Source organism: Bos taurus, chromosome 5, assembly GCF_002263795.3.
Source record: "Bos taurus isolate L1 Dominette 01449 registration number 42190680 breed Hereford chromosome 5, ARS-UCD2.0, whole genome shotgun sequence".
Classification (NCBI taxonomy): domain Eukaryota; kingdom Metazoa; phylum Chordata; class Mammalia; order Artiodactyla; family Bovidae; genus Bos; species Bos taurus.
This window is the reverse complement of record NC_037332.1, coordinates 39,934,173-39,947,706: the sequence shown is the minus strand read 5'-3', so window position 1 is coordinate 39,947,706 and position 13,534 is coordinate 39,934,173. Positions and strand designations below refer to the sequence as shown.

At 35.9% G+C, this 13,534-nt stretch overlaps 1 protein-coding gene across 5 annotated transcripts in view; it reads left to right on the top strand.

Moving 5' to 3' along the window:
- The window catches only part of CNTN1 (contactin 1), a 404,879-nt gene that overhangs the window by 227,709 nt on the left and 163,636 nt on the right, over positions 1-13,534 (top strand). For all 5 annotated transcript variants that reach the window (XM_010805057.4, XM_059886103.1, NM_174280.2 and 2 more), the window contains 2 exon segments: positions 2,566-2,738; positions 4,965-5,060. In XM_010805057.4, the coding sequence (XP_010803359.1) occupies positions 2,566-2,738; positions 4,965-5,060 (269 nt within the window).

Sequence of the window (13,534 nt, the reverse complement as noted above, 5' to 3'; positions counted from 1 at the left end):
TATACTTGAACTCATTTCCTAGTGCCTCTAACTATAATTGCAAATTTTTTCTTAAAATAAAATTTAAATTTATATGCAAACTCACCATCTTGGAGTGCAATATAAGTGGATATTTTATAAATTATACAAATAACATATTTGTTCTGAAAATATCTGATGGGCTAGATTTATTTCTACCCTTAAGTCATTCATAATGGGAGTTTACATACATAACCTTGGACTTGGCATAGTGTAACTAATGACAGGCCCTAGAGAAGTACAGAATTTTACATCAAGTACAGAATTTTATAGGAAAGGAAGCTGTGACCTATATAAGTAAATTGACTTGCTCCAGACCTAGTAAATCACAGCTCTAAGACTGAAACACAAGCATTATGACTTTCAAGGAAACATATAATTTTTTTTCAGTATTCATCTATCTAGACAGGTTGATAGTATTTGAAAAGCTATTTCAGTGATGGTTATTCTGTGATTCTCTTTCCTTGGCATTCATACACATGGAACCTAAGCAAATCAGCCTCCAGGCTCCCATGGAGAATAAAAGAACAGAAAGAGGTTGTTCTCAGATAGTGTTCTAAGAACGTGGGCTTCTCTTTGCTGCCCCACTGCCACCATAGAGACTGTAAGAAGCAAAGTTTTACATCATTAAAATTGTATACATATTAACACCCCCTTACATCTGCCTCCCTCAAGTCCCATTTAGTTTTCTTATCACAATTTAAAAAATAACAATAAGAAGCAAAACTTTGCTTGGCAAATATATCACCAACTTCCTCCCACAGACTACATAATCATTTAAGTCCCCAGGGCAAGTATGCCCTTATTATCTATACAGTAATATAGAAAACTGATGGGAAGAAGTAGATGTTTAATTGTTGTGAAGATGGTCTGCATTTTACAGCAAAGTAAGAAAAAATTATTCAGCTCATGATGTAGCTTGTCTGACAAAAGAACACTTGCCATGATGAAAATTTACTTAATATTCAAGGAAAGCCATACTAACCTTGGTAATCATGCAATTTGTCATTCACATAGTACTTTGATATTTATGGTATGTTCTGTGATAATTTGTTATTCATGGCAACATCATGAAAGATAAAACAGGGAACTTTTTTACTTATCAGTCTTGAGACTTTCACTATCTTGCCCTGTCTCCCACATTAACAAGAACTCAAATAAAAATTGTACTTAAGGCTGTGTGAAAGGGATTATAACAATGGTGAATATCCCCAAAAATTAAATAGACGAGTGAACTTACCTAATCACAGCAAGATTTAATCATTATATCACATCAGGAGCAGAATCAGACCCACTGGGAAGAAGTTAAAACAAGAAATAAAAATTTGGAGTGAATATAATGGGGAGGAATGTATATTGATATCTTACATTTTGATATAACTAGTGCCTCACAAGGGAAACCACTGCCTTGGCAAATGCTAAGTGACTCGACACTGGATGGTTCAGGCAGGGACAATATTGCCACCAGCTAGGATGAAGGGGATGATTTGTTCATAGGGCTGATATTTGGTAGGTTTTGAAAAGCAAAGCATGGTTTTCTGTGTTTGCTTTTAAATTACTTCCCACACTGTAAAAATTAAAACTAAAAATGTTCTAGTAGTTCGATTTATTAAAAATATTATAAAATTATTAGGCCTTTCTGGCAAGATGCTAACCCTAATCAGAATTTTGCAGCCAGGACATGAATGATGGGGCCATAGCCCACTGGTTGACATAGTTCTTGTCTTAGAACACTGCAGAAGACATGAAACCTTAACCCTAAAAGAGAATGATTATAAAATTATGCAGGTGGTCAGCTTAATTGAAAACTACTTTATATATGCAATCCTCTCATCATCTCACCATGAAAGTTTCCTGATTCTAGTTAGTTTAGATTCTAGATTCCTGTTTCTAGTTAGTTTATTCACCGTCACCATCAATATACCTGCAATAATGTATCTGTGGCCTGGAACCAAGACCCAATTGACTTCAGCCATTTTCAAATGGTGTGATCGACCTCTAGTGGTCAGAATATGACATTAAATGAGTAAAACCCTGATTTCTATTGGTTTGTTTTATTCAAAATGAAATTTTATTCAAAAATGACTTTGATATTGATATCTAATATCTTATACTTTGGTATCTTATATTGATATCTTATATTTTATTTCTACTATAGCAATATTTAAAATATTTATATAACATTTATTTATTCATGAATCTACCTACTCCATAAATAGTTATCATTTATGATGCATGTATATCTGCTAAGAAACCAGTTTATGTAGCAAAAGTCAATGAAATATTTGTCCTTTGGAATGCCTCATGCTAAAAAAGGAAATATCTCATATACTTGAACATTTACCTTTCTGTGCCCGAACTAAATTATAAATCATGAGCCCAGAGACATGGAATTATAGAATATGTAGAAATACCACTCTGAGTCAGCTACTTAATCACCTTCTTTCATATGGAGCTGTACTCATTTTATTTTAGAACAGTGTTATCCCAGTATACTGATTTCAGTCCTCTTGACATTTGATATAGCATTTACTTATTTTTTCATAGATGGAGAATGAATAATGGGGATATTGATCTGACAAGTGATCGGTACAGTATGGTAGGAGGAAACCTTGTTATCAACAATCCGGACAAACAGAAAGATGCTGGAATATATTACTGTTTAGCATCAAATAACTATGGGATGGTCAGAAGCACTGAAGCAACCCTGAGTTTTGGATGTAAGTAATTGTGACTTTAAAATGGGTATGTGCATTTAGGTGAAGAAAATTTTAGACATTATCAGAAGAATTAAGCAAAAAAGGAGAAATCGAGGAGAAAGAAAAGCAAGAGAAAGACTTCTAGATGAGGTGGGCTTTACAAGATGAGTGGGCCTTTATTGTGTGGAGAAGAAAAACAATTCCAAGAGAGCAAAGTATTATGAAAAATATTATGAATGCATTTAAAGTAGTGAAAGATAACACTGGAAAATAAACTGAGGTCATGTTCAGAAAGATCTTGAATAAGTTTCTAATAATTACTCTCAATGGAAATACTAAGCTTTGAATTCTCACTGGGGATGATACTGTCCCCACGGGAGTGAAAATCAGTTCTTGGAGGCAGGGAACCATTTTATGTATTACAACACAATGGTCTTATTCCTTAGTATTTAATTTTTCTTGTTAGTAATGAATTAAATGTTAACTGATTTAAGTTTAAATTAAATAAAATTTCTCCTTTTAGGGACAATAATAATGAGAATACTTTGAGAAACATTGTGCTAAACTAAAAGTTAGAGGTTACTATGGAATAAAAATGTCTATTGGGAGAGGAGTTAGACTAGATGTTCTCCATACGTGATTTTATAAGTCAGCATTTAAATATTTTGCAAAATGAATTATAGGATGAAAGTGACATTTTTAAAAGGACCCAAGTGGTACTGATTACCAGAAGGGAGTGAGACAAAATCAGCAAGTGCAGCCAGATTAAATTCATGTGGTGACAGTGAGAGGGCAAATGATAAACTCAGTCCTTGAGGAAATATACAACAGATTCACTGAAGGAAAAAGACCTTGAATATTTTCTTAAGGAAAGTCTAGTCAAAGGGCAGAAACATTTTGCTCTCTTTAAAATGGAACGGGAGCAATTAAGACCAATATCAAGGATAAAAGTAAGCGCTTCAATGGTCTCTTCGCATTTAGAGAAGACATTGTTATCCACAGTGAGATAGACCCCAACTAAGTTTTAGAATAGGAATGGCATTCCAGGGAGGCATCAGGACAGGAAAAGTAGATTTGAAGGGTTCTTTGCAAAAAGGTAATTATTGGAATGATAATTTTTCAGAGACATAAACATAAAGAGAATTAAAAACTAGATTTCATAATTTGAGTACTGATCACAGCATATTAAAAAGCAGAAACATAACTTTGCTGACAAAGGTCCATTTAGTCAGAGCTATGGTCTTTCTAGTAGTCATGTGAGAGCTGGACCATAAAGAAGGCTGAGTGCTGAAGAATTGATGTTTTCAACTTGTGGTGCTGGGGAAGACTCTTGAGTGTCCCTTGGACAGCAAGGAGATCAAACAGTCAACCCTAAAGGAAATGAACCCTGAATATTCATTAGAAGGACTGATCCTGAAGCTGAAGCTCCAATCCTTTGGCCACCTGATGTGAAGAGCCAACTCACTGGAAAGAACACTGATGCTGAGAAAGATTAAGGGAAAGAGGAGAAGGGGGCTACAGAGGATGAGAAGGTCAGATGGCATCACCAACTCAATGGACATGAGTTTGAGCAAACTCTGGGAGATAGTGAAGGACAGGGAAGCCTGGTGTGCTACATACAGTCCATGGAGTCGCAGAGAGTCTGACATGACTTAGTGACCGACACCAACTTATCACACATAAGGAAATGGAGATGAGACAAGACTGAAACAGAATAAGAACCAGTAACATAAATGAAGAATCAGATCCAAGCAAAATGTGAGTTCCAAATACACAGAACAGAGTGAAGGAAATAAAAACTGAGGAAAGTCCAGAATTTGAAAAAGAGCAAGATTATTGACCTTCACGTTCCTCAGCTAGGATTCTGCCCTTCATCCTTACTCCTTCTCCCCACTGGACTCCTCTCTCCGACTTTCTCTGGTAAAGCCCTGGGTTTGTCTGTGCACATTGTATTTCCAGATATTCTTACAGAGAGTCTTCCTAAATCTGAAGAAAAGTTTAGAAAATGCACAGTCTTCCGGGTTGTCACAGCAGTTATACAGATGTGGCCAATGTCCATATTCTTCTGTAATGTGTGCACGTTCCAGCGTCTGAAAAGGCTTGAATAAGCTTTTGATAAGCTTCACCAAACCAACAGAGAAATATTGTATCTAAAAGTGAATTAGTAGCTGAAAAAGAAACTTTAATGAGTATCAATTTTTCTATTGCCCAGAGAATGAATGTTTTCCTTCTTGCTTTCATGATTAGATCTTGATCCTTTCCCACCTGAGGAACGTCCTGAGGTCAGAGTGAAAGAAGGGAAGGGAATGGTGCTACTCTGTGACCCTCCATACCATTTCCCAGGTAAACTTAGCTCTTCTATGATTATAAGCATCTAGGAAATGAAGTGGGAACACTTTTATTTCTTCATGATATTGGAGCATTTATAATTAAGACTCAATATTTGTATAACCTTATAACACATCACTTACTAGAGCTTATAGATGCTTGCTTTTTTGATTCTTTAAACAGTTGTCCCTAATTACAAAGGTCTATGATCATTTCAGCTTATAAATAACATGTATGTTGGATTACGTTCCTATTAAAGTCCTGTTACACTGGAGAAAATATGGTAGATTTTCTACAAATAATTCCTGTAATAGAATAGTACCAAGGAGGAAATAATCATTTTATTAATAATTTGGCATCTAACATATGCTGCTGCTACTAAGTTGCTTCAGTCGTGTTCCACTCTGTGCGACCCCTGAGACGGCAGCCCACCAGACTCCCCTGTCCCTGGGATTCTCCAGGCAAGAACACTGGAGTGGGTTGCCATTTCCTCCTCCAATGCATGAAAGTGAAAAGTGAAAGTGAAGTCGCTCAGTCGTGTCCGACTCTTAGCAACCCCATGGACTGCAGCCAAATATACTAGGACCTGTAATTAAACACCAGAAAGAAAGAGACATAATAAATTATTAATCTCTTTAGGAGTTCTAATCCACAAACAGAATGTGAGTTACAAATACATATAGTAAAGAAAATAAAAGCTGAGGAAATCCAGAATTGGATACAGAGCAAGATTGTTGACCTTCACGTTCCTCAGCTAGGATTCTGCCCTTCATCCTTACTCCTTCTCCCCACTGGAGTGCTCCCTCAGTCTTCCTCTGGTGAAGCCCTGGGTTTGTCTGTGCACATTGTGTTTGAAGCAAAGTTTAAAACATGTGCAGTCTTCAGAGTTGTCACAACAGGTACACAGGCCCTGCCAATGTATCCCTGTACACAAGAAAGGGGCTAAACTGAAGTTCATCTGTTACAAGATTCAACTTTGGAATACATGTTTTCAGTAATTTGATATGGCTAAAATGAAAGCTACAAAACCATTGATTAAAAGATGAACACTGCATATATAATATTTTCACTCATTTCATTTATCATTTTCTTCAAATAATATATTTATACCATTTTTCTCTCATAAAAAAAGTATTCTGGGTTCTTATAGTTTTAATCTTATGTCATAAAGTTGCCTCTAAATATCTCTATATAGAATGATTCATAACAGACTATTATAAGTCTGGCATATATTAATATGGAATATATATACATGCACATATATACTATTCTGATTATGTATAGATAATAGACAGTTTATAATCAAATGTTGATCACTTTTTTCTTATAACTGTGGGAGAAAGAGAATTAGTTGATATACATAGGAGACTCAGTAGACATGAGTCTGAGCAAACTCCAGGAGAAAATGGAGGACAGAAGAGCCTGGCATGCTGCAGTCCATGGGGTCGCAAAGAGTCTGACATGACTTAGTGGCTGAACAACAACAAAAGGAGAAATTTATGAATTCAAATGTTGTAAAAAGTTTTTCAATGAAGGAGTGGTCTTTTTTTTTTTAAAGAACTGACAAAATTATGAAAAAATACCCTCATGTTCATAGTGTTTCCATTGGCATCTGCTTTGAGTGAGATTTTCATTAAAGGGCGTTGAGCAGAGGAATCACAGGACATCACTTAAGTTATAGAAAGGCAAATCTGGTTACTGTTGTAAGAAAAGACTCAGCAGAATATAAAAGTGAAACCAGGAGCTCAGTTAAAGGTATTGCCATCATGTAGGCAATGAATATGGACCAGAGCAGGGGAACTGGAGGTAGGAAGAAGTAGTTAAATCAAGATATATTTTGAAGGAAGGGGTAAGAGTACAGGCTGGTAGACTTTATGTGTGAGATATAAGAGAAACACAGGAGTCAAGATGACATCAAAGTATTTGTCATGAGCTCTGGAGAGAATGGAGTTGTCTGGAAGAATAGGTGTGGATTAAGAGTGAGGGGCCTAATTTAAAATTCCAAAAAGAGTTGTTCAGTTGGCAGTTCTATGAATGTGGAACCCAAGGGCAACATCTGAGGTAGGAGTATCAGTTTGTCATGCAGCATTATATAAATTGTTTTCAAAGTCATAGGACTGCATGTCATTACCTAGGGAAGTAGTATAGATAGATATATGGGGAATGGTTCAAGGAACACAAACTATGGGGTTTTTCTGAGATGAGTCTGGTTTTCAAGCCTCTGTGGCATCTTTACAACTTTGTTGACTGAAGAATTTCATGGACCAAGACTAAGGTTGGTAGAAGCTTCAAATCATTAAGCCAAATGAGTGTATTACCTCTTCTTCCTGATAAAGATACAAATGTTTATATGGGTAGGGGCAGGACTGGGAGGTCTTTTAAATAAGCCAAAGAAACATTATTAATCACAGAATAGAACCTGAACAACTCATCTCCACTTGTGCTCTTAGTGGATTACGACCTCTTTGAACATTAGACATGACACCTTCAAATATAAGAATGGACATATGCTTGAAGACCATAGTGTGTATATATGTGTGTACCATTTTGCCATTTGCATGTCATAAATCTATCTTTCCACTATATGCAGTTAAGGTTTTGTATATTGCAGTTAATATTTCATGGAGTTGAGGTATAAACGAACCGACCAGGTTTGGATTCTGAACCTCAAAGAACATTATATATGCAACTATTTATAGTAGTCAAATCTTGTTGGCTCTATTTGGTGATCTGATAACCTAAAATTTACTCCTTACTAAGTCAACTTAACTTAGCCATAACTACATCTCAGTTTGCTTGTTCAAAATTTGGGAGTAATAATTCTTGTGCCACCTACTTCACAGACCTTGTTATGAGATTCAAATTTAATGTTTTTAAATTATAAAATGGATATCTAATTTAAAAGGATTATTATTAAATTAAATAAAATGTATTTAGTACATTTAATGTTATATTTTGAATCGCCATTAAAACAAATAAAGTACATCTCACTTCACTAAGAATTTTTTTTATTCATGGCTATTGAATTCACCTCTGATTTATGCACAGGAAAAAGATCTAGGGGACAATCTCATCATTTACAATCACTACATTTTTCTATGGATTTGGGTGTTCTACAATTTCTTGCAAAGAGGAAAACTCTTATTTGAACCAGTTGTTTATTTATTAGGAATACTTATACATACCTATATCAGTAAAAATGTTGATTCAATTTTATAACAACATTTGATATGCAACTGATTGCCTAGTGCCTAGCACAGGATATGTGTCCAACAAATATTTGAAGAATGAGAAAGTAAAAGAGTAAATAAGTGTATTCATTAAATTGATAGATACATAGTGATTACAATTTTAGCAAAAGATAAATTTTCTTGTTTAGATCTTGTTTTATTAAATAGAACCATTAATTCTTTAATGTGTAAGACTTTCTAAATCCCTAGATTCTCAGAAAATGGAAGCATGATTCTTTGATTCCAACTAATTTTCAGAATCTGAAACTGAGTTACACAACTCACAAAATAGGAATCATATATGTGCATATTCTGTAAGAGAATTAAAAAAAAGCCCATCATTTGAAGAGTGAGTACTATTGAGAAAATACAGGATATCTAATAATACACATGGTGTGGATTTTTAAATAAATAAGAAAGTGGGAATACTCTTAAGAGAAAAAACTCATTAAATGTTGAATGTGATAGTGACTGAATCTCAATAGACTAGAAAGGTAAGCATAAAAATAGACAAGCATGCTAGAGCATAGTAGGGAATATATGAGCCCACAGTATAACCCGGTATAAATTTATTTCTAAAAGAGTTTATATATAGTTTACTATAGATGTCAAACAAAAGTTAGAAGCTATTGTGGTTTTATTGGTATAGGTAAATTCTGTTCTAATGAGGTTAATTAACAACAACAACAAAAAAAAAGTACAAACATCTTCAAAAAAGTTTGTGGACAGAGACAGCACTTAATTACTTCAAATATATATCAAGGAGAAATGTAAAATTATTTATCAAGCTTGGGTAAGTGGTATATTTCAAAATAATACAATGAAACTGATCAAATGCACTATAATTGGCCCAAACAAATCCCCACTGTAATATGGTACAGACTCTCTTGAGGCAAAGAAAAAAGTCCCAGACACCTATCGATAAAAGCAATGTTTTTGAAACAGTCCTGGTATTTACTCTTCCTAAAAAATAATTTTATAATAATTTATTGTTTAAGCCAGACAGCAAGGCTATGAGGAAAATAGGTGCTGACTTCTTCAGTTCAGTTCAGTCGCTCAGTCGTGTGTGACTCTTTGCGACCCTATGAATCACAGCACGCCAGGCTTCCCTGTCCATCACCAACTTCCAGAGTTCACCCAAATGGATGGAGTTCACGTCCATTGAGTCGGTGATGCCCTCCAGCCATCTCATCCTCTGTCGTCCCCTTTTCCTCCTGCCCCCTACCCCTCCCAGCATCAGAGTCTTTTCCAATGAGTTAACTCTTTGCATGAGGTGGCCAGAGTACTGGAGTTTCAGCTTTAGCATCATTCCTTCCAAAGAACACCCAGGACTGATCTCCTTTAGAATGGACTAGTTGGATCTCCTTGCAGTGGAATGCAAAAGTAGGAAGTCAAGAAACACCTGGAATAACAGGCAAATTTGGCCTTGGAATATGGAATGAAGCAAGGCAAAGGCTAATAGAATTTTGCGAAGAGAACACACTGGTCATAGCAAACACCCTCTTCCAACAACACAAGAGAAGACTCTACACGTGGACATCACCAAACAGTCAACACTGAAATCAGACTGACTATGTTCTTTGCAGCCAAAGATGGAGAAGCTCTATACAGTCAGCAAAAACAAGACCAAGAGCTGACTGTGGCTCAGATCATGAAGTCCTTATTGCCAAATTCAGACTTACATTGAAGAAAGTAGGGAAAACCACTAGACCATTCAGGTATGACCTAAATCAAATCCATTATGATTATACAGTGGAAGTGAGAAATAGATTTAAGGGTCTAGATCTGATAGATAGAGTGCCTGATGAACTATGGACAGAAGTTCGTGACAGTGTACAGGAGACAGGGATCAAGACCATCCCCATGGAAAAGAAATGCAAAAAAGCAAAATGGCTCTCTGGGGAGGCCTTACAAATAGCTGTGAAAAGAAGAGAAACGAAAAGCAAAGGAGAAAAGGAAAGATACAAGCATGTGAATGCAGAGTTCCAAAGAATAGCAAGAAGAGATAAGAAAGCCTTCCTCAGTGATCAATGCAAAGAAATAGAGGAAAACAACAGAATGGGAAAGACTTCTTCAGAGATGGTTAATTTTTACCATTTGCAGGGAGTAAGGGAAGACAGATAATCTACTGAATGCCCATGAGAACTGAGTCAGAGTTTGGCTCTTGATTACCTAAATTAAGCTTCATTCTTAAGTCTGATCAGGGCAGCTACCACACCAATTGTGGAACAGTTTTGGTAGTTCTGGGGTGGAAAAGGAAGTTAGAAGATCAGTTCTGCCTTCCTATTGCTAAATGAGAGTCCCTTGGACTGCAAGGAGATCAAACGAGTCAATCCTAAGGGAAATCAGTCCTGAATATTCATTGAAAGGACTAATGCTGAAGATGAAGCTCCAATACTTTGGCCACCGAAGAACTGACTCATTGGAAAAGACCCTGATGCTGGGAAAGATTGAAGGCAGGAGGAGAAGGGGATGACAGAGGATGAGATGGTTGGATGGCATCACTGACTCGATGGACATGAGTTTGAGTAAGCCCCAGGGGTTGGTGGTGGACAGGGAAGCCTGGCATGCTGCAGTCCATGGGGTCACAAAGAGTAAGACACAACTGATCGACTGAACTGAATTGATTGCTATACGTCCTTGGGCGAGTCAACCTAGCTAAACCTCTGTATCCTTTTTTTAAAATGACAATAGTGATCCCTAGCTTTGTTTTAGTGAGAAATGATAGCATCCAACATATTGCAATTATTCTTTTGTCCAAGTAGATGGTTTATCATTAGACAATAATCTATTAAATAAATTTATATTATTAATATTACAAGTTCCACAAGGGCAATGACCAAATTTGTCTTCTTTAGTGGCACATAGAAGATAACTCAGTAAACTGGAGGGGAGGCCCAATTTTGATCCATTGAGCAGGAAGCTCCCATGGAAAATGGGATGGGTACCCACTCCACTATTCTCACCTGGAGAACCCATGGACAGAAGAGCTTGACAGGCTACAGGCCATGGGGTCGCAAAGAGTTGGATACAACTGAGTTACTAACACTTTCACATTGAATATTTAGGAAAATACACACTGGGCCTTAAACCAGCCAGACCATTTATTCTGTAGTACAAGATTTATGTTTTTACCAACGCATGGCAGTAACTTCTCTGACCTAACTTTTCTGCCTTTAAGATTCAAAGAGTAAAACATTATCCTGTTCCTCTTCTCTAATGAGTGGTACACAGAAAAATTTCTTAGAATTTAGAAAAACTGAGTAATATGGTAGTTAAAATAGCCTGACCAAAGTCATATTAATATTTAGTCTGGAATTAAAATACAGGTCTCCACATTGACATAACTATGGAGTACTCAGAATATTCTGAATTAGTTTTGTGTGTGGTATCTTGAAATATTGTATAGCTAAGAAAATTCTTCTGTAAGGAAATCTGTACTTTCCTGACTCTTTCTAATTTTTTTGGAATTTGTGTCCAGAAATCATTACAAAAATATTAATTTTCTTTTTAAGTGAGAATACAAAAATTATTTCAAAACTAGACAAACTCACATCTGTTAAAATATACTTTAAATATTATTTTGGTTTACAGTCTGTTAAAATATATGATAAATGTTATTTCTAAATACTATAAACATAGAAGTATTTGTTGCCCAATTCCAAAAACCTGATTTCAGCAATTTAAGCAACCTCCAAAGTTTCTGCTTATTTTGTTTCTTCTGTGGTTTTTACCTGACCTTCTTAAATCAGCATAAGGATAACGATTAATATTAATAGAATCATTCACTTCATGGCAAATAGGTTGGGAAACAATGGAAACAGTAAAAAAGTTTATTTTCTTGAGCTCCAAATATCACTGCAGAGGGTGACTGCAGCCATGAAATTTAAAAAATTCTTGCTCCTTGGAGGAAAAGTTATGACAAACTTAGTCAGCATATTAAAAAGCAGAGACATTTCTTTGCCAACAAAGGTCCATATAGTTAAAGCTATGATTTATCCAGTAGTCATGTATGAATGTGAGAGTTGGACCATAAAGAAGGCTGAGCACTGAAGAACTGATGCTTTTGAACTGTGGTGTTGGGGATGACTTTTGAGAGTCACTTGGATAGAATGGGGATCAAACCAGTCAATCCTAAAGGAAATCAACCCTGAATATTCATTAGAAGGACTGATGCTGAAGCTGAAGCTCCAATACTTTGGCCACCTGATGCAGAGAGTCAACTCATTGGAAAAGACCCTGATGCTGGGAAAGACTGAAGGCAAGAGGAGAAGGGGACAACAGAGGATGAGTTGGTTGGATGGCATCACCGACTTAATGTGCTTGAGTTCGAGCAAGCTCTAGGAGATGTTGAAGGACAGGGAAGCCTGGCGTGCTGCAATCTATAGGGCCACAAAGATTTGGACATGACTGAGTAACAGCAACAAGAATTATTCACAGATACAAAGGTCTAGAGAATGTGTATGCTAACAATAAGAATGCTGAGTTGGAGAAATATGGTGATTTTATTTTCTTTCAAATTTAACTTTGTATTTTCATTTTTTGAAAACAAAAAATAAACTTCTGTAATTAAAAAGTTAAGATAAATAATCTTCATTCACTTTTATGAGACTGTATATTGCTGGAGAAAATTATATAGCTAGTTTAAATGGAATCCCCTGGACTATTATTTTCAATCATACTGGACATATATAGCATGCAATTCTTTTAGTTTTTCATATTCAGCTCTTTTTCATTCTCCATTTAGCAGCTTTACCAGTCAATCACCTTGAGTTCCATAAAACAAAATGGAATGGTGTCAGGTCATGATTATTTCATTTTTAAAATATCTTGATTTTCCACCATCTTGCATCTAAATCTTTTCTAACTTGAACTAAGAGATCTTTTTCTGAGGGTACCTTTTTTTAAATTTTAATTCCCCTGAGGGTATTTTTTCCCCCTGAGGGTATCTCCCTAGTGGCAGTTGTCTTCACATGGTTATAATGTTTTAAAGGGGATTAGGATATTGAGACTGAGAAATATGTATCACCCAGCGTTCCCTCTTACGCATTACTGCTGTGCATGATTACTGGAATGTCATCCCTCAAAACATTAAGGGGAGATCTGAATGGAAAACTGGGAAAAGAAGCAATTTAATGAGGAAATTCAACTTTTGGCCTAACCAGCCAGTATGCTTAGCCAAAGGAATTTACAACAGTTAAAAGTTACCATATGATCTGCTTCCTAATATTTAAGAAAACAAGTAAAATGCCTTTTTTC